Consider the following 26,770-nt stretch of genomic DNA (forward strand, 5'->3'; position numbering starts at 1 on the left):
GGCTGTTTGGTCCTTGTTTGCTTAATCTTCTTGCCAGATTTGTCTCCTCCAGGGTCCTAGCCATCAACTTCCAGATGATTGCTCAGGCTATATACCAACCTCCGACTGAGTCCAAGGTCTCTAGCCCACTGGACCTGGTATCAGCCAGGTTCTGAAGTCTGACCCCTTGAACGGGACACAGTGAGGCAGGGACAACTCTACGCCCCTTGCCAGCAGGAAGCAGTTTCAGAAGCCTTGACCTCTGCCCCTCACCGCAAAAGAATTTGGGTCCCATTTGTTTAAGGGGGGAATGTTGAAGATGAGATCTGAACCCCTAAAAGGAAAAGCCCTGGACTTTTCCTTATCCCCTAAGGTCAATCTCCCAATTCTTTGTTACCCTTAATTGAGCCTAGCCCTCAATAATCTGTTACCTTCTGATGGCCCCTGGTCCATCCCACCCTTGATCCTATCTAGATCTCATTCTACTTCCCAGTCACTCCTATCAAGATCCTCCCTAGACTCCTCTTCCAGTTGCCCCAGCCCATCAAGATACTCCTCCTAGACCCCTCCTCCAGTCACCCCAAACTACTCGGCCACTCTTAGATCCCTCCTACACTCTTTCTGTATGTAAGGTCCATCTTGTCTCCATTAAGGTACTCAGATTCTTATAATCTAGCCAATAGTTCACAAATGTTCAGATTCCTTAAGAGTCTGGCCAATGGGGCAGATCTTTATAAAACTGGTCTTTGGCTGAAAAAAAAAATGCCCCCTATCTTATTAAGTTCAGTGTTAGTTCACTTTGCATTTGAACAACGTGAATATCAGCAAGTGAAGTGACTTCACTTCACAATTCACAGAATGGGCAGATGACACAGGACGGAACTGATCTGGATTAAGTGCTCTAATCTCTTCTGTTGACCCTATCTTGACCTTATCACTCTTTTGTTCTGACAACCTTCAGTGGCTCCCCTTTACCTCTGGCATTAAAGGCCCTCCAAAAACTTGCTCCTGAGTATAGCAGAGGCCTTATTTGACATTACCGACAGTCATGCATTCAGTATTCCAGCCAAAAGCCCATATATTATCCCATACTACCCTCCAAATTTAGCAAACCATCTCCTACCTCCATGTATTCACACAGGCTATCTTCCTTGCTTTGAATGCATTTAACAAAAGTTGACATCCATACAGCACTTGAAAGTTTACAGAGCTTTATGTACATGATCTCATTTACCCTTATAACAATTTAAGACTATACTACTGATATTATTATTCCCACTTTATAGATGAGGAAACTGAGGTACATAGATGTTAAGCGACTTTTCCATTGTAAGTTCTGGAAGCAGGATTCAAACCTGGGTCTTTGACTCCAACTCCTTCCACCACACCACACTACCAATACATAATTCTCCATCATTTGCATACCATTAGACTTGGGTAAACAGCCAAACACAAGGCAATGTGCTCACCCAATGATACTTACTGCAATTAGAAACACTGTATTTGGGAACTGGAGATAATTGCTGTCTAGAGGAGTGCCTTCCTCATCTTTACCTCTCAAAATCTTTTTCTTTTCAGGGTTGGTTTTAGTGCCTTGAAGCCTTCCCTAATGTCCCTTAGTTGTTAGTGCCCTCTCCTAATTTACCTTGTATTATACTGTATATACATGGAGTGTATTGCCCCAGTAGAATGTAAGCTCCTTAAGAGAGGTGTCTATTGTTTTTTATTTTGTATTCCCAGTGCCTTGCACTCAGTAGCTGTTTAATAAATACATATCTGAATTGAACAAGAAATTCTTATAGTGCTCATATAACAAGCAAACAGGATTCTATCAGGATAAATGCAGCTTATATACAAGTGCTACAGAAGATGAAGTAGAGAAATGCTATGGAGATCTTAAACTCACTTCAATGCAAAGTTAGGCACAGAAAAGGATGACAAAACCTACACTTGTAAAACATGATTCAAAATCAAGAAAATAAAAAAGTCAAAGGCAAGAAGATCGAGCAGAATCTTCACATCTTTTCATCACATTTTCTTCAAGAAAAGTTGTATGGATTTCTACAGTAAAGGAAAGCAATATTTAAGGATTTTAGCACGCTAATAAATGCAGTAATCAACTGTGACTTCACAGATTTGAGGGCTGTGAAGTAAACTTCCTGCCTCTAGTCAGAGTGGTGATGGCATGAAAGGCACCACACATTGTCATGCATGACTGATGTGTGATTTGTTTGGCTTAATAGTATTCATCTCTGTCACAAAAAAGGTCCTTTTGAGGGGGAAAGGGAAAAGGGAGAAGGGATGTCATTAGGAAGTGACAATGTTTAAGAGGGAATAAATAAAACATAAAAAAGTAGCCCAAAATTAGAGGAAAAGGAGTTGAATGGTTCTCACCAGATCTATAGTGCCCTCTACAATAAGATACAATAAAACCATTGTTTAACTCATTATAGATTTAGCAATCATTTTATTTATTTTCATTTAAAAACATCTTTCTAGGGGCAGCCCAGTGGTGCAGTGGATAGAGCACCGGCCCTGAAGTCAGGAGGACCTGAGTTCAAATCCGGCCTCAGACCAAACACTTGACACTTACTAGCTGTGTGACCCTGGGCAAGTCACTTAACCCCAATTGCCTAAAAAGAAAAAAAAAAGAGAGAGAAAACAGCTTTCTAAGAAAGCATCCACACATTTCACCAAACTGCCAAAGAGGTCTAAGACACAAAAAAGGTCAAGAACCTTCTGTGGTAAATAATTGTTTAATAACACAATGAAAAGCAGATAAGGAGGAAACAAGTCTACAAAGAGCTTGGTATGAGATTGAAATGATCTCAAAAATACATTTAGATTAAACCAGGAGGAGGACTGAAATGGAATAGATTATTTATGGTGACTTGCCGTCATCCACACTGGTAGTGGAACTAGCACATTTGAGACGAGCTCCTCAGGCTCTGAGGTGGTATGGAAGGAAGCAGCAACGCCATTTAAAAGAAGTTGGGAAGAACACCTGGAACTAACCAAACGCGTATGGAAGCAGTTTATGCTGGAGGCAAAACAACACTAAAGGAACTCAGGAGTTGGGTTTCCAGATCTCCACGGAAAAAAAAATTTTTAAAAGAAAAGAAAAGGTCACAGACTGCAATTATGCCCAACAGGGCAGGGCAACTGAGATCCCAGCAGCTAGCACAGCCTACACTCTCAGCTCCATGATACTTTTACAATGATAGTCTAGGTATGGATGTAGAGTACCCTTGAAAAAACATGAGGTACAGACAGGCTTTCGTGGATGATATCACAATGAATCTCATAAATGCAATTATACAACTAAAAGGTTAAAAAGACAGAAAAAGCTTACTTTGTCTACTTCTTATCGACTTAATGGCCTTGACGGTTCTACCTCTGAACCCCTCATATCCAATCACTGGCTGAGCTCTGCTGACTCTACCCCCATCTCTCTCACGTCCCATCCCTTCTCTCCAACCACACAGCCTACAGTCCAAGGCTTCATTATCTCTCACCTACACTATGACAGCCTCTTCATTGGTCTCCATGCTTCTAGTTTCTCTCCTTTCCATGTACCTGCAAAAATCATCTTCCTAACAAGGCAAGGGTTTGACCATGGCTCCACTCCAAAAGCCTTCACTGATTTCCTATTGACTCTAAGATAAAATAACCAACTTGGGCTAGCATTTAAGACGCTCCACTATCTGGCTCTTATCTGCCTTTCTAGGTGCATTTCATATTATTCCCTTCCCCATATTCTACAAGGCAGTAAAACTGAACAACTATTATCTGAACTTAGTATTTCATCTCTCAGCTTTGCCCAAGTTATTTCCCCATTCCTGAGATGCACTTGCTCATTTCTTTCTCTCAGAATCTTTATTTTCCTTCAACACTCAACACAGGTACTGCCTCTGTGTGAAGTATTCTCTTATCTTCTCTTTCCTCAAATTACATTGTGCTTACTTTGTACACCTGCTGTTATCTGCCAAACAGGACAAAAGACCCACCAGATCAGAGACTTTTTTTGTCTTTATATTCCCAACACCTAAATAGTGCCCTGTATAAGGTAAGCACTTAATAGCTTTATTAAATATATGGAACATACTGTTCAAAATGAGGTTAGAAGCCCTCTGCCAAGATTACTTTTGCTCTATCATCACATCCTTGATCTACTAAATCAGAAATTAGCCATCATGCTTGTTCTTAACATGTTAAAAGGTGGTAGATATTACATGTATTATCATCCTGTTGTATATATATAGAAACAAAAGTACACAGAGAACAAAAGAATTTCATATTTCTATAAAAACCAAGCCAACAAAATAGGAAACCCTGGCCCCCAACTCTTAGGCTCTCTCTCACCTTTAGATATAAAGGCACACCAACATTATTCAGTAGACCAGTAACAAAGAATGCTCCTTCTTTATTTGTTCTGGGAAAGGGGAAGGCAGATGCTTTCTTCTAAGGGGAAAAAAGGTTATAATCCTCTCCTTTTCTTTCCATAAATACTACTGACATTTTTTAAAAGTCTTCTGACTCTTCATTGACAGACTATCGGAGCTAGAAGGACCTCAAACCCCTCTAATCAAAGCAGTACTCAAAACAAAAATTCCCTCTACAACAAAACCAAAACATGGATGTCCAGTCTTTGCTTTGAAACTACATTCTACTTCACTGCAGCAATCAAAATAGGGGACAATCCTTGACTTTCTTGAATAAATTTAGAATACTACAAGTTTCACAGTGGATTCACTCTTGGGTGAACTGTGACTTCTTTTCCTTCTTCCTCTCAGATAGGTTTTACACTACCAACTAGGGATTAGGGGACACATACTTAATTTCTCTGGGGATGTCTGACCTTGAGAATCATTCAGTTTTTATATTATACTTGTTCCCTGTTAATGCAATCAACTCCTAATTATTTCATCTATCATATTTACTAACATAGTTCTTTCCCACCGCCCAATCTAAAATTCAGGTCTGGAAGTTGAAATGTAGTTATAATGCTAGAAGATGGTGAATAACAATTGAAGGCAAATAGGGAAATCAGGTAAGAAAATATAGACTATGGAAAGAAGTGTGAGAAATTGAAAAGGTAGAATGTTGACTTCCTCCCCCCATTTTATCTATGCTATTTGGAAACAAGCAACTAAGTGCTATTTACTTCTTTAATTTAACCCTATCTAGCCCAAGATCTAGTTTAAAAATTCTCTGCTGGCACAATAGCAGCTACTTCAAAAAAAGATGTGATTTATGAAAACATTTTCCTTAGTTTTCTTCTGTAATGGTGGGAGGGATAAAGATACTAGAAATTTAAAAAAAAAAAAAGGAAATGTGAAATTATTTGCTAGTCTAGTTTTCTTAAAAAAATTGTATATAGATTGTTTTCAAAAAGAATTTTTACACTAAATTTATAGGATCCTTTATCACTCAGGTTTTCTAATTTGCTACGAGTTACTTTTTTGAGTAAATGTATTTTTGACACTATTACAATCCACTTTTCTCAATGTTGGTGACAAACTACAGATGGATTAACTGAAAGCCAAAAAAATCAGAATCTATTATCAGCAATAGTTTCCACACCTGTCTAATGATGGATTTTAAAAATCAGAGTTTCTAAGAAGCTCATAATTGGTTTGAGTTTAATTTCTTCTATTTCTTCTGCCATCTTCTGGTGAAGCAGTAAAACAGTCAAAAAGATATCCAGGGCAAAGGAGCACTTGGTCTGGATAATTCACAACTAATTAACCCAGACTTGAATTACTGACATTTCACTGGGTTTACTTAAATAATAAAGATTTTAAAATTTCATTTTGTCCTAACAGACTGTCTTTTTTTTCTTTTTAATTAAACTGGTCAGTAGACAAATTTTAAGAAGCACTATTGTGCTTCGTGCAGAGAACTAGGACCACAATGACTAAGATATGGTATGGGAATCCCTTAGAAAGCTGCCCAAGTCACTGAAAGGTTAAATGATTTGCCCAGGATCATGCAGCAAATTAAGTGTCAAGAGTGAAGATTTGAATCCAAGTTTTCTAGACTCTAAGACCAGCACTCTCTTCATGCTACCTCTAACCAATATAAACTCATTTACTTAGTATTTAAAATTTACAAAATAAGAGTTAACATTAGGGATATGGATGATTCTTTAATTGTTTCTAAAATGTTCTTGAAGTGTGAAATTACAAACAATAGAGGCTAATGAAAAGTACAGTCAGTTCTGCTATATAAGGCTTGTTTCAAGAATGTGTTCCAATGCAATTGACAATTAGGGAATATTTTGAGCGTTTAGCATATATGCCCAATTTCTTTCACAAGAGAGAGAATGAAGAAAACTGCACCACCTCACTATAACACACAAGCTGCAACCTTCCAATGCCCATTTCTACAAGCAAATTTCAAGTCCTTGTCAAGGTCAAGTGCCATATTTACTGTCTAATTTCTGCTGCTTCAGTACCGAGGACTCTGGCATCTCTGCTCCCCACTTCCACCATGGTCTGCCCAGCCCTGGGCCCAGAACTACTTGCACAAGAGTTTGCTGGCCCAAACTGAGTAGTGCAGGTCCAAAGCTACAGATAGCTCAACATTGGGGACACTGCCACTATTCATTATGATATTTATGTATTTCTTAACCATTTAAGATAATATAAAACTGTGCTAACATTTTAATAGATTGCTTTTATTTTTACATGTCTCTGATGAAATTTTTGAGTACTACATACATCCCAATCTCTTTGCCCCCATAAGCCCTGTGATTTTTATTGTGTTATTTTGCATAGCAGTTTGGAGGGATTCTGGAAATGCATTATGTTAAGGTATAGCAGAACTAATTGCACATGGCAAACATTTGATGGGGTGAAGGGAAAATGATGCTAGAACCACCTACTTACCTTTACCTTTTTAACTTGTCAGAACAGAAAAACAGCCCTATCTTTATTAAAATTTAAGCATAATTTTACTAACTTAATATATATGAATTAATTCTGAGAACTTACCAAGGATGCATTTACCCTGTCACTGCTAATTGCTGACTGAATAGTAGGTATTCAACTAGTTAGGAATATTAAAAAGAAGTCATACATTAAAAGGTGAGTTTGTTTCATATAAAGAGCTGGCCCACAAACAATTCAGGGACATAATACCAATTAACATTTTGACTTTGTATAGAGTCAATAGGCATCACTACTTTAAAATAGCTAATATCAGGTAGGTGGTGCAGTTGATAGAGCACCAGCCCTGGAGTCAGGAGGACTCGAGTTTTTTTAGCCTCGATAGCTTGTGACATTGGGCAAATCACGTAACTCTGATTACCTAACCATTAAAAAAAATTTTTAAAAAAGAAAAAGAAAAAGCTAGAAGCTAGGTGGTGCAGTGGATAGAACTCCGGCCTTGGAGTCAGGAGGACCTGAGTTCAAATCCGGCCTCAGACATTTACTTACCCTATGTGACCCTGGGCAAGTCACTTAACTCTGATTACCTCACCAAAAAAAAAAACCAACTTTACATAAAGACATGAGGAAAAAATAAAACTAAGAGCCATGCAAAGCTTCACGGTATCAAGCCAATGAGGAGTTTCAGGGACAGCAAATCACTGATGCTCTCTTCAAATGGATGAAAGGCAGAAGAATGTTTGAATGGTCTTTGAAGGTAGTCTAACCTTTCCAAGGACATTTTAATGTAAAACTTCACAACTTTTAACAAGCAAAGGCATACTCCCATTCCTTCTGCCATACCAAGTCAAAGTCCCAGAAAAAGTGTTACATTCCCAGATTCCTATCTTCTAATTACTGAGACAGAGAAGAGAAATATTTGAATATATCGAGGAATCCCCAAAACACATACAAGATGTTAACAGATGGCTGGAGTAAACATTATAGAAAACAAGCAAGAGAATGGCTAGTAAAATTTCATTGAAATTAAGATTTCCTACAGCACTCTGAATACGGCATTATATGTAATAAAGTTTTTGTTCTCTTATAACTATCAGGCATTACTATTTAGATTCATTGTACTTTATGTTCTTCCCCCTCAAAAAAAATCTAAAATAAGCAAGGTATAAAATTAGTAATTACTTTGGCACCTTGATAATGACTTTTGTTTCTAAAAGCCTTCATGTATTTACCAGTAATTTTGTGAAAACAGGTTGGATACTGGTAATAAAAAAATCTTTGCAATACCAAGGGGAACAGAAAGTAGAAAATGTGTTGGTTTTTTTTTTTTTTCCAGCATAAATCCCACCCCCACCCTGTTTTGAAATAACAAATCATTTTGCCAAAAGTTTCAAGATATGTCTGAGGGAAAAAATCTGTTATGTATAACTGATATAAAGGAGAAAAAAAGAAAAATTACCTGTATGTTTGCGAAGGTGTTCTTTAAAATGCCCAAAATGATCAAACTGTTTGTCACAGTACTGACACACATGAATTTTTTTCCCAGGTCGCTGTTTCTTGCTGGCTCCACCTTCCTCAAGGTGGTAACAGGTGAGGTGCTGTTTCCATGCGCTTTCCCGAAGATACCTTTTATTGCATATGTCACACTTGAAACTCTCAGTGGAGTGTGATTTCATGTGTTCCTTAAAATGGTAAAACAATTTAAATGAACGGTTACATTTTTCACAATGGAACAAGTTGTTCACATGTGACAGCTGAAGTTCCACAATTTCAATACCTTCTACCTGTTTGCTTGTGGGATCAGATGCACAGCCATCTTCTTCTTGAATCTGCCCCTTTCTATCACCCTGACGGTACTTGCTGGTAATATCAGCCAACAAAGCCAAAGCAGAATCATCAGAGGACCCAGTGCTCTGTATGTATTTTATAGACTGTTCTGCAGAAGCTACTTCTTCTAGAGTTTCTAGGCCATCTTCTACTTCAATTGTCCCTTCAGCAATCTCCACCTCAATTTCCACAGGCTCTGATTCTGCAGAGGGTAACGATTCAGTGATAACATTGGAAGTTTCAGCAATCTTCCTCTTTTTTGCTTCATTTTTTCCTGTTGTTGCATTTTCCTCTAGTGGTGAGGAATTTTCTTTGTTCCTAAGACGCATGAACAATGACAGTGTATGGATCATTAACTTATATGACACCCTTTGCTTCTTGCAAAATAAGTACCATGAGCCTTCCTACAGGGAGTATAATGAAACAAGCAATGATGTAATTCCCAGTAGTACAAAAAGATCACAAGCATTTTGATTTTTGGAGTCATTTCCCTATTCTACACCAACAAAGCACAGAGATGTGCATTATCACCAACTGTTCTGTGAATAGTGTTTATAAAGATATCTTTGTCCAAAGAGCTATACTATACACACTATGCAGTAAAAATACACTATATGCTATATACAGAGGCAGCTGGTGGTGCAATGGATAGAGTGCAGGGCCTGGAGTCAAGACGACCAGAGTTGAAATCCAGCTTTAGCTGTGTGACCCTGGGTAGGTCATTTAACTTTTCTGACTCAGTTTGCTCCATTGTAAAATGGGGATAATAACAGCACCTATCTCATGAGGTTGTTATAAGGATCATAATATTTATAAGCAGTATTAAGCACAGTGCCTGGCACATAACAGATACTTTATCCCCTTTTCCTATCCTTCCCCTCCAATAAAATGTATGGGCTAAAAACCTATGGAATAAAGAGAATTTCCTGCTTCCCTGTAATGCCTATTGCCAAAGCAAAGAGAAGAGTTCTAGAACTTTCCTCTAAAATCTGAAATTAGTTTAACATTCATGTTGGATATTACAGGCAGAAATATAAAAATCTTTAAGGCATCTTTTATCTAAGTTATTCAAATGGTCTATTAGGACGGTCTCAGATTCTCTAGCTAACTATGTAACTTTCACATCTGCTTCAAAGATACGCTAGGAATACCAACTATAGTATCAATATACCTTAAAAACAAAAACAGAAAAAGTGTCAAAATAACTAGTAGATAGCAAAATTCACTTTGCTATACTAAACGTGAATATATATATCCATTACTGTCAAAAACTCAAAAGTATGACAAATGCTATTATTATCTTCATATATGAAAGACTATTTAATTTTCATGATTGGTCACTTCACTCCTTTGGGCCTAAATTTCATCATCTATATATAAAATAAGTGTTGGACTGGATACTCTCTGTCCAAAGGGACTTCTATTTTTAAAAGTTCATTAGTCTATAGATGCATACACTACCTTTTACCAAGTAAAATGTTCCACTAAAAGTCTGTAACCTGACATACTAGAAACAAAAAAGACATAATACAAAAAGAATGGTCTTCATATTACTCTTTAATTACATAGCTATCATCTTTCTCAACTTGTTCTATCAAAGTAATTTACTAAGTTGCAACTGTGCATATAATGTGGCTATCTATATCCCATAGCATTTTTACTGATAGCACATCTAGCTATGATAGTCAATTAAGAATTTTGGAGAAAAAAAAGAATTTTGGAAATGAAAAAAGTCTAAAATAATTTGAAAATATACACCAGTAATTCAATGAAAATTATTGTCATTTTACACTGAAACCTCAATATTTACAAATAAAATGTGCTAAAATTAACATCAGGACTATCTTCTGGGGACAAGAATGAGTTAAATCCTTGGGAATGACTATCTGGGAGGTTAGATTCCTGAACAGCATCAAAGTCCCATAAATAAACAAAAAAAGGTGTCATATGCCCTGGCTTACTAGCAAAAACAACAGCTACAATATTAAGATCACACTGCAATCACTTTCAAAATTAACAGGCTCTACTAATAATAAAGTTCTTTCATATAGGAAGTTAAGCAGGAATTCAAAAGCTAGGGTGATCAGAAAATCTGAATTCAACTCTCACTCTGCTACTTATTACCTATGTGACCTTTTTCAAGACATTACTTTCGAAAACAAGGCTGGCTACCTTACCATTGAATATATTTCTAACTGAAAATGACCATTCAATATCATTTTTAACATGCAAACCCTTGGGAGACTACCCAATTATTATTGGGTTAATAATTAGCTGATTTTATAAATAACTGAAGGGATAATAAAAACTGATTTGTTGCATTGTGGTCTACCTGGAACCATGTTTGAAAGTCAGAAAAGATTCTGTTAACAAGTATACTTCCCATTTGTATTAAGTGGTAAAATGCAGGTTAAGATGCTGCCTGTATGGAAGCAGGCTGCCCAACTCTCCCATAGCTACTCTAGCAAACTCTGAAATTCACCAACCAAAAAAAAAAAAAACAACCAGAATTTTTATATAATGACATCTTCCATACTAGAACTGCACAAAAAAATCTCTCAGAAGCCCATGGGTAATAGAAAAGGGCGCCTTCACAAGCAAAGCAGAGTGCCAGCACATCCAGAGACAGGATACATGTAGAATGGAAAGCTCTGTGTCTAGAGGCAGCAACAGTAGAGAGCTAACCTGAGAAAGCCCCACAGTGATCAGAAGGCCCAGTAAACAGTAAGCCATGGGTTGTTCCAGTGCAGGACAACTCAGGCCCAGGGGCTTTGAGGTCCCTAATACTCGTGTCCTGAGACATCAAAGAGGACCTTGAAGATAACAGCACTCTGAACCTCAAAGATACAAGCTTGAGTGGCACAACCTGGGGAGGTGGAGGTCAGCACAAGAAGCTAGATACTTAGTGTAATAACAAGAAAGCTGGCCACTCCACCGAAAAGTGCACAGGGGGCAGAACCTGGCCCTGCCACAAAACTGGGGAAAAAAACTAAAGGTGGAAAGAAGAGTAAATCAAAGAAAATATCAATATCAAATTTTTTTTTCAAATAACTCTATAATCATTGTAAACAGAGACTCAAAGGAAAAAAAAGCATTTTCTATAAGTACTCCCTAGAATTAGTACTACTTGTATTATTCTACAAGTGACTACCTAGAAGAAATGAACTTTAAAAAATGAAATAAAGTTCTGGAAGAAAGAATTGGAAGGAGATTAAGTAGCTTCAAAGAGAAAGTAGCAGCAAACTTTACTCAGGAATTAGACTCCCTGAAAATAAGAATGCTCAAAGAGAAAACAATGACTCTGATAGCAAAAGATACCACTACGAGGAAATAAACCAAAAGACTGGGAAAAAAGTGAAGAAAAATATAAAATAACTGATATAAAAAACAACTGACCTGGAAAATAGCTTACCAATCACTGGATTCTATGAAAGACATAATAAAAAGCTTGGATATTGTATTTTAAGAAATTCTAAATGTAAACTACCCAAATCTGTTAAATGAAGAGGATAAAATATACAAAGAATCTACTAAACACCTCCCAACCAAGTTCCAAGATTGTCATCGCCAATATCCAGAGCTCTCATGTCAAAGAAAAAATACAAACATCCAAAAATAAACTTTTCAAGTACCAAAGAACTAAGGTCAGGAACATACAAGACCTTCTAGCTTCTACACAAAACAAGAGGAAATCCTGAAACACATAATTCCAAAAGGCAAAAGATAAAAGCTTATAATCAATTACTTACCCAGCAAAGAGGAATATAATCCTACCAAGAGGGATAGAGTAGGGAAGGAAATAGACCTATGGAATAGAAGACTTTCAAGTATTTCTTTTTCTTTTCTTTTTTTTTTGAGGGGGGGCAATTGGGGTTAAGTGACTTGCCCAGGGTCACACAGCTAGGAAGTGTCAAGTGTTTGGTCTGAGGCCAGATTTGAACTCAGGTCCTCCTGACTTCAGAGCCAGTGCTCTATCCACTGCACCACCTAGCTGCCCCTCAAGTATTTCTAATAGGGGCAGCTAGGTGGCGCAGTGGATACAGCTCTGGCCTTGGAGTCAGGAGGACCTGGGTTCAAATCCGGCCTCGAACACATAACACTTAACTAGCTGTGTGACCCTGGGCAAGTCACTTAGCCCCACTGCTTAGCCAAAAAAAAAAAAAAAGAAAAGAAAAAGAAAAAAAAAGTATTTCTAATAAAAAAGACCATAGCTGAATAGGGACTTTGAATTCAAATAAAAAAGTCTAGAGAAATCTAGAAAATCAAGTTTATTTAAGCAATTGAAAACAGTTGTATGATGATGACATAATCCTAACATTCTAATATGGGAAAAAGAAGCAAATGTCCCTTCATTATATCCCTCCTTTAATGTTTTCAAAGAGTATTGAAGAAGTTAAATAAGAAAAACACAGGCCTATATCAGATTGTGAGACATCTTGGGGAGAAAGGGAAAGAGGAAGGGGGAAAAAATTTTAAACTCAAAAGCTTATGGAAGGGGCAGCTAGGTTGCCCAGTGGATAGAGCACCAGCCCTGGAGTCAGGAGGACCTGAGTTCAAATCCGGTCTGAGACACATAACACTCGATAGCTGTGTGACTCTGGGCAAGTCACTTAACCCCAACTGCCTCACCCCCCAAAAAAATCATATGGAAGTGATTGCTGATAAATCAAAATAAATTAATAAAAAATTGAAAAAGAAAAACACAGGACATAGGGGTGGTGATTCTATTCTGAGGGTTTAAAGAGGGGAAGAGAAGGGAGAATAAAAGGAGGAATATATTATTATTGAAAGGAGGAAGAAGGGAGGGTGTAATTAATACACAAACCAGAAGAAAGTGGGGGGGGAGTGGGCAGATGAACCTCACTGAAATGGACAACAGACAATTGAGAATACACATATAATGAAGAAAAACATCAAACTCAACCGCAAAATAAGGCGGATGAGAGGGTTAAAAGAAAAAATAATTTTGGGAGGAATGTTCACAAGCAAAACAAACTTCCTGATTCTGAAGGGGGGAAAAGAAGAAACAGAATTTAAGGTAGTGCTTTAGCTTGCCTCTTACATGATTGGGAAATAATTGAACAAACTGTGGTATATGAATGTAATGAAATATTAATGTACTGTAAAAACTGAAATTATTTCAAAGATACGCAGTATGAACTGATGCAGAGTGAAGTTAGCAGAACCAGGTGAATAATTTGCACAAGGACAACAATAATGTAAAGAAAAACTTTTGAGAGACACAGAGGTGGGAAACTTGCAGTCTCGAGGCTGGCCACATTTGGCAACACATTTGAAACAAGGCAAAAAGGCACACATTTTTGGACATGGTAACTTTGTGAATTCATTTTGCTCGAGTGTGCTAACGTGGCAATGCACAGTGTTCCCTATGTTTTTGGTTAATTGAAGAAAGAGGGGTAAGGGTAGAAATAATGATGTCAAGAAAAATTAAAAAGAGACCCACTTGAACATGTTTAAATGCAAGGAAGAGAACAGAAGGAAAGTAGCATGCTAAATTTATTACATACTTTTTTAAAGCAAGGTTAAATCAAAAAGGGAAGCAGTTGAATGGGAAAAAAAATCTATGTATCAAATTTCTATGATAAGATAGTATTCAAGATGTGTAAATAAGGCAAAAATACATGATAAGAACAAGTCTCAAAAGGATAACTACAAACAATTAAAAACCATATGAAAGAAACAATACTCCCAACTGCTAATAAGAGACAGGAAAATTAAAAACACCCTGAACCTGATCTTACTTACACCCCGTAAATTGGCAAAAATGACAAAAAATAGGAATACTTAATGTAAAAGAGGTTGTGGGAAGATAGGCACATCAGTGCATTGTTGATGGAGCTGTAAATCAATATAATATTCTAGAAAGCAATCTCTAATCATGCAAACAAAGTAACTAAAATGTCTACATTCTTTGATCCAGAGATTCTATCACTAGCCTTTTACCCCAAGAAGGTCTGTGAAGTATTTACGTTAGTATTTTTTTGGGATAGCAAAGCACTGGAAAAAAAGTAGATGCCCTCAACTGAGGAAATGGTTAAATAAATTGTGGTACACAAATGTAACAGATTATTTTGCTCTAAGAAATGACAAATACAATGGCAGAGAGGCACTAAAAGATTTATATGAACTAAAGTAAGCAGAGCCAAGAAAACTGTATACAATGACTAAAACAATGTAAATGACTGAACAACCACAAAATAATCAAAAGTGAATGTCACAAAATTACAAAGAACACGCATAAGAATGACTTAAAAGAAGAACTATGAGAATACATCTCACCCTACCTCTGAATGCATTTTCAGACCTTTTCAATGTATTAATCAATTTTGCTGGGGTTTTTTTGGTCTTCTTTTTCTTTAAAAATATTTGTTATATGGGATGGCTCTCTGTGAGAGGAAGGTACACTGTGGAAAATTTTGGCAACATCAGTAAAAAGATTTTTAAAAAAATAATGGTATGAAATGGATATCCAGTTTCAAAAAGATTCCTTTTGCCATGTTTTGCCATGTGTATGGAAAGGCTTTTCTTTTTCTGGTGTGTTCAGAATTAAAAAAAAAAAAAGTAAATTGCCCTTCCCCCCTCCCCAAAAAGAAAAAGAAAATAATTGCACAGGGGCATTTAGTGCATGTGCTACTACTCATCTGCTATGGTATTGTTTCACATAGATTTTATTATATAATCTCTCTTCTGATACGCCCTAAAGGAATTTAAATATCATTTACAGCAGAGATGTCAAACTTGCAGCCTTGAGCAGCCCCAAACAGATTAAAATATAACTGGGAAATGTTTGACAAAATAAATAAAAATAAATTACAATATAGATAATGTTAATTTGCACTTTTCTAAGTCAATATGCTACCACAGGGATCTATTTCTATTTGAGTTTGACACCAGTGATTTAGTGTTCTAAACAGCCTTGCAAGTAAATACATATTTATATACAGAAACTCTTCCTTCATCCCCTGCTTCCAGCTTACCTATACTCACTGCACCAATATACACATTCTCCTTTGCCTAAAGGGCTCTCAGAAGACCTCCCAAAATTAATCTCAGCAACTCTCCTCAAAGGTCACCTCTAACACCATCCCAAAAACTATTTTAGGCAACTATGGTGGGCAAGCCACCACTTAATTTTATGACTGGTAAGGGTAAAATTAGAGAGAGAGTAATTGCCTCACTTCCAGGTTTCACTACTAATCTAATAATGCTACAGTTTACAAGTCTTTCTATTTAACTATACCAAATAAATGTGTGAGAGGGGAGTGCCCCAAACAGAATTTCATGGGTGGTTTAAAGTGTTACAATTCTTGAGATCCATGTTTCAATCTTCAAATTTTGTTTTTTGCACATTGAGAAACAAACATACTCCTGAAAGAAAAATGGAGAAAGATAGAACAAACAATTTTCCCTGAATCCTAGAAGACAGATCCAACATTCTTGAATGAACACACACACACACACACACACACACACACTTTAGTATAATGAACTCATTAAACGGGGACTGTATGTTTAGTGATGCTAAAGAAACCCTGAAGAGCAAAAAGATTCCTTTCAGTTCTTCTAAATGACTTTATACACACATATAAGATAGACCTCAACTTGCCCTCCTGACACAGATTTAGGCAGGAACCAGAAATTGGAGAACAGAATGGAAAATGGTGGGAAAGAACATTACATTCGGAGTCAGAGGGCCTAGATTCAAATTCCGGCTCTGACATGTAACACTTCAGTGAGCGTAAGCAAACCACTCCCTTGTCTGGGTCTCAGTTCCTACATCTGTAGAATGAGGGAGATAGAATAAAGACTTCCAATTCTAAAATGTATAATTTCAAGTCTCCAAATACAAAAGTATCTTGCAGACCCAATATTTTCTCTTAAATTTTTTTTTCTTTCCAGCATAAAACATATCGTGTTTGAATAACATTTAACACTGTACACATTTAAAACATCATTTACTATAGTAATGTACCTTGCTAGAGAAATATAATTACCTAACTTCGAGTGCTTTGATGGCTTCTAACATCTGAAGAAATTCGGCTGCTTTCCATACATCATTTGCTTCTTCTTCACCTTGTATCATTAGTTTTGCTGTATATGTGAACTCAATTAAATGACGGAAAGCCATGTTACTTACACCTGTAAAGAAACTTGAATTAACAAGTGTTTTATACCATCTGACAAGCTGTTATATTATATTCAACAAAAACAAAGACCCAGTGCTAGAAACTTATAATTTATTACCTTAAACTGACTTCTGAAGATGTCTTCATAGGGTCACAATGCCAAAATTGCTTTTTAAAGAAGTTTCTCTCTTATGGAAAGGGTGGATAGCTTACAACCAAAAACTACTATATGAATGATCATAGATACATAGATGACATTGGATAATATATGGAAGCTAAACTAGATGACCTCAAGACCATTTCAACTCTCACATTTTTATTCAAATTTATGTTTCAACTTATGCCACAAAAACCTTTCTTTACCAACATATCACAACCATTTCTGCAGTACATAAATACTGTAGAAGATACAACTCAAAGGATGGGAATGGGGTGTGTGTGATAAATAATGGACGGGGAAGAAATATTTAAAGCAGTGACAACTTTAAGGTTAACAACAGAATTTCAACTCAAAGACTTGCTTAGAACAGACAGAACATTCTCTGCAGAAGAAATTCTGTGTTATCTTAACTCTTTTTATACCTTGCATGTGACCTTCGAGAAAACTCTCATAGGAGCTGCTGATAATCATCCCAGTAAAAAGCAGTAGTTCTTGGGGGCAGCTACATGGAGCAGTGGATAGAGCACCGGCCCTAGATTCAGGAAGACCTGAGTTCAAATCCAGCCTCAGATACATAACACTTACTAGCTGTGTGACCCTGGGCAAGTCACCATTGCTTAGTGCAGGGGGAAAAATTATTAAAAAAAAAAAAAAAAAAAAGGCAGTAGTTCTCAACCTTTGATATGAGATCATCAAAAAATTTCCAGGACTCTCACATGATAGTTTTTCTATCAGTACCTACTGATCAAGAAAATATATGATAACAAAAATCTACTATGAATTCAGTAATACTTTGAATTTGTATTTTATCACAATAGCATCTATATACATTTGAGACAGTAATATGTCTCATCATTATGTTCAGCCTATGGAAGTATATTTGATTATATAAGTCATGCTGCATAGTTTGCTGGAGCTAAATAAAAATGAAAATAATGATGCTTGGTATGCATAAGAATTTGAAGACCTTTGCAATAGCTTTTCTACTCTTTTCCTTCTCCCTCCCACCATCCCCTGGCCCAGGGTCTGAAGCCCCACAGGTTAGGGGCCACTGAACTAATGGGATAAAGGTTATATAAATACTATTTGATCCTCCCAGAAGAGTAAGCCACAGGCAACTTGGTTATTCAGAGACTGATTATCAAGTGCCCTAGTCTGAACTTCTTTCTCCTTCTTGTCATTGCCTTTTGGTTACTTTGTTGCTTACAAGCAGCCACTGAGCAGGAAGGATAACTTATTTTGCTGCTGTTTAGCCATATTTGTAAAAGGCTCTGCTACAGAATGTAACAAAAAGACTCCTCTCCCTGTAGACTGACAGGGAACCACTGAGCAAGGTTAATAAAATAAAATGTGGGTTGTGTGCTAACAACACAAGTTTAATTTCTTTTCTTTCTTTCTTTTTTTTTTATGGCAATTGGGGTAAAGTGACTTGCCCATGGTCACACAGCTAGTAAGTGTCAAGTGTTTGGTCTGAGGCCGGATTTGAACTCAGGTCCTCCTGACTTCAGGGCCGGTGTTCTATTCACTGCGCCACCAGTGTTTCCCTACTTTGGTGGTTTGAATATTCTTAGTGCTACATCAACCCAACTATGTCACAGAGCCAACTGCAAAGGAAGGACAGTAGATTATTAGAGGCACAGTGGTATTTGCTTTCAAATTGATGAGTTCAGCCACGAGGGATAGTTTGGAAGGGTAAGCCTCCATATTCCACAATTCAGCCCACTCTTCCTAGTCTGATGTTTGGAAAGAAGATATGAATTTCTATGGGAGTCTCCTAGAGCAAGAGAAAGATGAAGTCATGGCATTCTTTTATCTCCTTCCTCTTCCTGTCCCTAATGCTCAGGAAAAAAAAATCAAGGAGCAGGGCCAGTAAAGAGTATTTATATTTTATCTATTAAAAAGAATTCCCACAGACTCTTCTACTAGAGGATATGTAACCCCACCAAGGTAATATGTTCAAATGTGTGCTTCTTAAGGCTGGAAGCCAGGGTGGTAATTATTTCCACTGAAAATCAGAGGCCAGAATTAGAAATGGCTAGTTAGGTAGAATGCAAGGAATATGGGCTGATTTGAGGCATTTTCAGCACAACAATTCTACAAATACAATACACAGTAAGCTATTAAATACCTGTTGTGTGGAGAGCACTGTGCTCATCTGGAGAAATGAGTCAACATTTAAGTAAGACATGTTCACTGCCTTTACAAAGCTCAGTATCAGTTGGAAGAAAAACCACACATATACATAGCCATAATACTATAACAGTATAACAGCTATGACTTTAAGTTGATGGTAGACTATCCAAACCAAAAAGAATGTTTCTCCATAGACCATAATACTGATGAAGATGATGATGATAGCTAACATTTATACAGTGCTAAACATTAAGCAATGTGCTAAGCACTTTACAATTATTATCTCATTTTATCCTCATAATAACCCCGGGAGGTAACTGCTATTATTAGCCTCATTTTATAGATGAGGACACTGAGGTAAACAGCGGTTAAGTGACTTACCTAGGGTCACACTGCTAGAAAGTGTCTAAGGTTAGATTTGAACTCAGGTCTTCTTGAATCCAGGCTGCATACTCTATCCACTGGGCCACCTAGGTGCCCCAAAAAGACAGCATAACTTGAGCCTGAGACTAGGCCTTATAAGAATGGGCAGTGATGGGGCAGCTAGGTGGCGCAGTGGATAGAGCACCGGCCCTGGATTCTGGAGGACCTGAGTTCAAATCTCGCCTCAGATACATACCACTAGCTGTGTGATCCTGGGCAAGTCACTTAACCCCACTGCCTAGCCAAAAAAAAAAAAGAATGGGCAGTGACCCCAAAGATTAGGAACGGAAAAGGAATGAAACAGAGACACTTAAGATACACCACATTCTTGTTTTAAACCTTATACAACTGAATCAGATTTTTTACTTACTCTTACTCATACCTTAAGAATTCCTCAAACTATAATCAAAATAATTTACACACTTGAAGATTGTTCAACTATACTAAATCCAAAGTGATTCCCTATTTCTTTAAATTTCTTTATATTTAGGAAGGGAGGAACATCACTAGAGAAGAGATTTGAGAAAGGCTGGGTATTTGAAAGACAATACAATAGTCCCCATGGGTGATAGCAGTGGAAGCTACCCAAAGAAGCAGTAATAGCAATCCAGCTGGGAGAATCTTCTGTTTAAAAGCTGCCCTGAGACATAAGAAACTGGTAATGAAGCTTCAGTGGAATTCCACAGTGCATGTTTTCTTAGTCCTATTATTGTAGATAAGCAAAAGTAACTATAATATATCCTATATTAGTTAAGTTGGCAGTTTCCAAAGAAAATTCCAGTACATAATGCAAGAACTGACCAATAACAACTTTTCTTTTTATTTTATTTTAGTGAAGCAATCGGGGTTAAGTGACATGCCCAAGGTCACACAGCTAGTACGTGTCAAGTGTTTGGTCTGAGGCCAGATTTGAACTCAGGTCCTCCTGACTTCAGTGCCGGCGCTCTATCCACTGCACCACCTAGCTGCCCCAATAACAACTTTTCTTAGCAACAAATGAATCTGGACTTGGTCAACCTGATCTGAATCCTACCTATGTGACCCTGAGGGCAGTTAGGTGGTGCAGTGGATAGAGCACTAGGGCCTAAAATCAGGGAGATCTGAGTTCAAACGCTGCCTCAGACACTTATTAGGTGTGTGACCCTGGGCAAGTACCTGAACTCATATTTGCCTCAGTTCCTCATCTGTAGAATGGACACACTGGAGAAGGAATGGCAAACCATTCCAGTATCTTTGCCAAGAATACCCCATCACATATAGTTGGATACGACTGACCTTGGGTAGATTCTTAACCTCTCTGGGCCTATATTTCATCATCTTTAAAATGATAGGTTTGTACTAGATGACCACTAAAGCGTTTTTAACACTAAATTCTATAACCATGGTAATTTTTAAAAATAGTACCACTACCACCTTTTTTTAAAAACTAGGAAACCAGGTATGGTAATGTACTATGCCTATAATCCCAACTACCAGGGAGACTTGAGGCTGGTGGATCACTTGAGCACAAGTATTTATTCTAAACTATAAATGGCTAAGCTGATTGGGCATCTGGAACCAATATAGTGAGCCCAGAGAAGTGGGGTTGAGGAAGTTGGGGTTGGGTACCAGTCTGCCTAAGGAGGAAGAAACTGGTCAGGTCAGAAAAGAAGCAAGTCAAAGCCCCATGCCAATCTGTAGTGGGAATGGGCCCATGAGTGACTGCTACCCTTCTAACCCAAGTTAGTTAAGGAAAGTCAGTTTCAAAAGTAATAAAAATAAACTGAGAAAAGTCAAACATATTAAAGATATCAGCAGTTAGAGTAAACAATGAACCTGACACTTTTGAATCCTGGTCTCACTTGGTCCATCAATTTGACCAAAGCTTGAAAATGAGAGATACTCAGCCTTTGCTAGTAGACTGGTTCACCTCCTCCCATCACTAAAAAATTGGAACTATGAGATTACACTACCCTTTTTTCACTTCATGTGAACATCTATAATTGCCTTTTAGTTCACCAAGTGTCCACAATAAATTTCCTCTACTAGAAACTCCTTGAGACCATGAGGGTTGAAGTACATTTCACCTTTTTCAACTTTCAAAATGTCCTCTGAACCCTGTAGGGTCCCTGAGATACTTTCAGTGGGTCTCCAAGATTAAAATTATTTTCCTAATAAAAAATCATTTATATAACACACATAAACAAAACTCTTTGTGGTCCTCAGTAATAAGAATGTAAAGGGATCGCGAGATCAAAAAGTTTGGCAACGGTTGCTGTAAGAACTTCATGCTTATCCAATCATGGATAGTCAAAAGTTGGCTCTACTACCTGGATGACCTGTAATTTAGCAACGTAAAAGGTGTCCTTTTTAATCTTTAAGCTTTCTTTCTTTCCCTTTGCCTCCAAAACCTGAGATTGGGTCAAAGTTCTTAGATAATCCACCCCTAAAGACGGAGGAACATTTAGAGTAAAAGAAAATTCCTGGGAAAGCTAGGTGGCACAGTGGATAGAGCTCTGGCCTTGGAGGCAGGAGGACCCAAGTTCAAATCCGGCCTCAGACACTTGACACTTACTAGCTGTGTGACCCTGGGAAAGTGACTTAATCTTGATTGCCTTACCCCCCCCCCCCCAAAAAATTCAAAACAGCTAACCTTCTGTTTTTTATCTTAAATATTTTTGAACATACCTTTTTTGGGGGGGGGGGGAATTGGGGTTAAGTGACTTGCCCAGGGTCACACAGCTAGTTAAGTGTCAAGTGTTTGGTCTGAGGCCAAATTTGAACTCAGGTCCTCCTGACTTCAGGGCCAGTGCTCTATCCACTGTGCCACCTAGCTGCCCCCGAACATATCTTCAGCACTCCCCAAAGCAATTTCTAGAGGCTGTATTTACTATTTTCTTCCTTCTTAAATTGTGTGTAGCATTTTACAATGCTGTCTAGCCTCTCCTTTTAAATATTCCATTCTCCCTAGATTTTTGTTTATCTCCCACCTGGTGTGACCACTCCTTTTCCCTATCATAATTCTACCACTTAACTATGGATATGTACTAAAGCTCTGGCTGGGCCTCTCTTCCCTATGCTCTTTCAATGACTTCATCAGCTCCTACGGGTTAGATTATCCTCTCTAACCAGATGACTCCAGGACAATGTGTATAACTAGTTTCTCTCCTGAGTGCCAGTCCCACCATCACTAACTGCTTATTTGAACAATTCAAAATGGATGTCTCATAAGATGACTATGTTAAAAACAAAACTTATCTTTCCCCCCAAACCCACTCTTCTTCAGAACTACCTTATTTTTGTTGAGAATCACCCTCAACTCCTCACTCTTCCTCATCCCACATATAGGTATGCCAGTTTTGCTGGTTCTCCCTCTGCAGCTCTTGCAACCTGCCCCTTCTCTCCATTCATATAGCCACCAGTGTAGTTAAGGCTCTCATCACTTCTTATCTGGATGATCCCAATAACCTTTTATTGGTCTCCTTGCTTTAAATCTTTTCCTTCTCCAATCCTTTACAAAACTGCCTTAAAGCATTCCTAAAAACGTCACTTCCTGTTCAATACTTTATTGGCTTCTTATTATCTCCAAGAATACAAGCTCCATGGGCATTTAAAGCCTTTCAAAACTTGCCTCCAACCTACCTTTCCAAGATTATCATACTGACTCTCCTTCACAGTCCAAAGTGGTCTTGCTATTCTTTACATGTGACAATTCATCTACTTTTTTTTGTGCCTTTGTACACATGGCTTGAATGCACTCCTTCTTTAGACCTAGGCCTCTTAGAATGCCTATTTCATTCCTCACTGACAAAGCCTTTACGGATCTCCCCAAATTATCTTCTATTAACTTTGTAAATATTTGTGGTTATACATGTGTGTGCATACATATGTATGTAATCTCCTTTGACAGAATGTTAGCTCTTGGAGGATAGTGATATCGACTGTTTATTTTTTGTCTTTGTATCCTGGTACCAAACACAATAACTGGCACATCGTAAATGCCTGATAAATGCTTGCTAACCAATAGATGCAGAAGCAGAGACACACAGGTAAAACTACTTTTCTTTCAAGTCAGAATCTGTATGCTACCTGATCCCTTCTTTCACCTTGAACTTTCTGTAACCAACTCATCCTTTCCTCATGCCTAACACATGGCTAGTCTCCTTGATATTCCTACAGCAGACTTTTATGCCAAGTTAAGATTATGTATGTTTTCTCTGAAGTGTTAACTGCTACCTTTGCTAGTAAAAAGAGGCATGCAACTCCACACCTCAGGTAACAACTAGCAGCAACCACAATTGTGGGAAGGAAATTATGCGCTCCAATGACATTTGACAAAACTATCATTACATAATCACATTTCATATTGATGACTAGGAAGAGCTATCCCAGTTGACTAACATTTTATACATTTTCACATCTCACCACCACACAAATAATGTTCACTAGTTTCAACAAAGATCAGAAAACAATCTAACAGTTATTGTTCCTCAAGTGTCTGCTATTATACATAACACAACAGTGTCTACTCACTGATCAGTTTTTACCAAACACTCTTTAAAGTAAAACTCTCAGATAACTACTGGTGTCAAAAAAAAAAGTTTGCAATTTCTTCATCACTTTGTAGTGTATTTAATGCAAATACTGAACTGAAAACAAGAATTTACCTTCTATTTCCACCAAAGGTTCCTGAGTAAAGTCTTGAAAGAATTTGTAGAAGAACTGACTGCAAGCAGCCAGAACAGCCTTGTGGGCTTTAAAATGGTGACCTAAAAGTGACAAAAACATATAAAATATAATCCAGTTTGAAAAATAATTCAGTGGGGGGAAAAAAAGAACCTTTTACTTGTTATCTTTGAATTCAAGTCAGGTCACTATCCTTTTTACCTGGCAAACATTTGTACCTGGAATGGAGAACAAGCCATGTCTTTATTTCAAGACTTTAACAGATTTATAAAGGTCATTTTCTCTGAGTTGCATAACTGTTGATCATTTAAAATGAAAATACCTCTGAAAGGAAGCATGACAGCTGTTTAGTAGCCTCCAACATTTCTGATTAAGCAGCAAAGGCCATATCATATTCAGTTGAAACTACTGAACAGAAAGAAAAGCTCAACCTTAAAAGTGTATAGTTTCACTTTGAGAGGAAGATGAAGTACACGCTTTAGAAAGAAGCATTACTTGGCTGGGTAATGCCATGCCTTTGCACCAGGAAGCTTAACATCCACACTTCTTAGGGGCTCACACCTAGATTTTGGCAGCCAAGATGTTTTGATGAAGAATGGTCCATCCAAATGTAATAGGCAATCAAATTTCACTTGCTATAAGGAATCCAATTTTTTAATCTGTTTACTTTTCACTCACATACAATGCACAAGCTGCCTTTAAAGTTTCTTTCTATTCTAATGAATTAAAAAGGGAATGTTGAGGACCCTATGGGTCCCCCAAAGGAGGAAGATTTGAATGCTGCCAAAATTGTTTCAGTTTTTTGGGAAGATGAATTAAGCTAGATGTAATATTATTTCCCAAAAAGAGATTGAAGGGATTCCTTCAAGGGACTGCTTCTCTTAGAGCGGCTTAAAAATTGAGTTACTAGGGGCAGCTAGGTGGCACAGTGGATAGAGCACCAGCCCTGAAGTCAGGAGGACCTCAGTTCAAATTTGGCCTCAGACCAAACACTTGACACTTACTAGCTGTGTGACCCTGAGCAAGTCACTTAACCCCAACTGCCTTAAAAAAAAAAAAAGGCATTTGAGCAATCTTTAGATTGACAATCTTCACGTGCACCCTTCTGACAAACCTCCCAGAGGCCTGCGGAAAGTAAAGCCTTATGAGTACTAGGTTTCTTAGAAATTGTGACAAGAAAACAATTCACAGCACGAGGCTGTCAGAGCAAGTGAACTAGAGCTCCAATTCATATCAGTCAAAGGGGGGGGGGGATGGGGTGGGGAACTAGGAAGAAAGAGAGGAGGGAAAGAAGGGTAATCAAAAAGGAGGTTATGGGGGGGGTAGGAACAGATGGAAAGGACCAGACTCTGCACCCCGCCGCGGCCAGCACCTACCATCCACTATCAGAGTGATGTCTGTGAACTGGTCCTGCTCCCGCTGCTCATTCAATCGGTCCAGAATCATTTTATGATGTTCAGGAAACTCTTGAATGCATTCCATCGTCTCTTCAGCCTCCATGGCCAGGGGAGCTGCTCTGCAAGACAGTAGCAGGACACCCTTCACCCCTTCCCCCGACGGGCCCGCACCGCGGAGCCCGACCCCCACCACGAGCACGAAAACCACCCCCGGGGCGGGAAGGCGCGGCTGCGGGGAAGGCGGGCCGGGGGCCTGGGCCGCCGAGGGGCAGCGGCGGGAGGGCTGACCCCGCTCAGAACTCCCAGCCTGACCTAATTGGAGCCCTCCTGGGCGGGCGGGCGGCGGGGCGACCAGGGACCGGGGGCTCGTGGGTCCCCCACAGAGCAATTCCAGGACGGTAGCGGAGGGCCCCGGGCGAGCCGCCAACGGCCCGCCAAGCCCTATCCGCCAGGCCCCGGGGCTCCCGTCGCGCCCGCCGGGGACCCGGTCCGGCCCGCGGCCCACAACGACTCCTGGGTCTCCTCCCCCTCCTCCCCCGCCCCGACCGGGCCGGCGCTTACAGTGGGAAGGAGGAGCGGGCCGGGCCTGCACGTCACTTACGTCAACGTGCCTCCGTTGGCACGCCGAACGTCGACGTCCTCGGAGCGCCGGCAGGGCCGGGGCTGGGCGGGGGGAGGGGAAAGGAGGCCTAGGCCACGCCCTCTCTTGCCTCCCGGAAGGAGCTGGCGCCGGCGCCGACCCAGGCCTGCGGGGGGGAGGGGGGAGAAGGGGGGGCCGCCTCTGGGATGCCAGCGCAGGGCGGGCCGGGGCTTGGGTCCCACGTGCTCGGTGCGGGGCTCTGTGGACGCCGGAGTTAGCCCGCTTCTCGAGCGGCCGCCGCCTGCGTCCCCTGAGAAGGAGCAAGCGGGCGGGTGCCCCCTTCGCTCTGCGCCCCCAGGGTGCTCTCCTTCCCTACGCTCCCAGCGCTCCGGCTTGTAGGGACACGCGGGAGCCATGGACTGTCTTGTAGAAGCTGCAGTGCGCCCCATCTCCACGCACCCCGCGTCTTTGTAAGCTGCAGCCCCTCCGGACTCCGCCATCTGAACACTCACGCCTCCCTCTCCAGAGCCGTGGTCGCCCCCCACGACTTCCCCTCCCAAAACTGACCT

General features: G+C 39.2%; 1 protein-coding gene across 4 annotated transcripts in view; it reads right to left on the reverse strand.

Moving 5' to 3' along the window:
- The window catches only part of ZNF131 (zinc finger protein 131), a 40,043-nt gene extending 13,790 nt beyond the window's left edge, over positions 1–26,253 (reverse strand). The window contains exons 1-5 of one of the 4 annotated variants that reach the window (XM_027863648.1): positions 26,183–26,253; positions 25,601–25,740; positions 24,206–24,307; positions 16,712–16,856; positions 8,329–9,014 (exon numbers count right to left, since the gene is read on the reverse strand). In XM_027863648.1, the coding sequence (XP_027719449.1) occupies positions 8,329–9,014; positions 16,712–16,856; positions 24,206–24,307; positions 25,601–25,724 (1,057 nt within the window). In that variant the 5' untranslated portion in view covers positions 25,725–25,740; positions 26,183–26,253. Of the gene's footprint in view, positions 1–8,328; positions 9,015–16,711; positions 16,857–24,205; positions 24,308–25,600; positions 25,800–25,933; positions 26,021–26,182 lie in introns of those variants that run through there. The other 3 variants (XM_027863647.1, XM_027863649.1, XM_027863650.1) reach the window with 3 other exon arrangements.
- Positions 26,254–26,770: the final 517 nt, after the last annotated feature.

Source organism: Vombatus ursinus, unplaced genomic scaffold (assembly GCF_900497805.2).
Source record: "Vombatus ursinus unplaced genomic scaffold, bare-nosed wombat genome assembly UNPS02014772.1, whole genome shotgun sequence".
Taxonomy (NCBI): Eukaryota; Metazoa; Chordata; class Mammalia; order Diprotodontia; family Vombatidae; genus Vombatus; species Vombatus ursinus.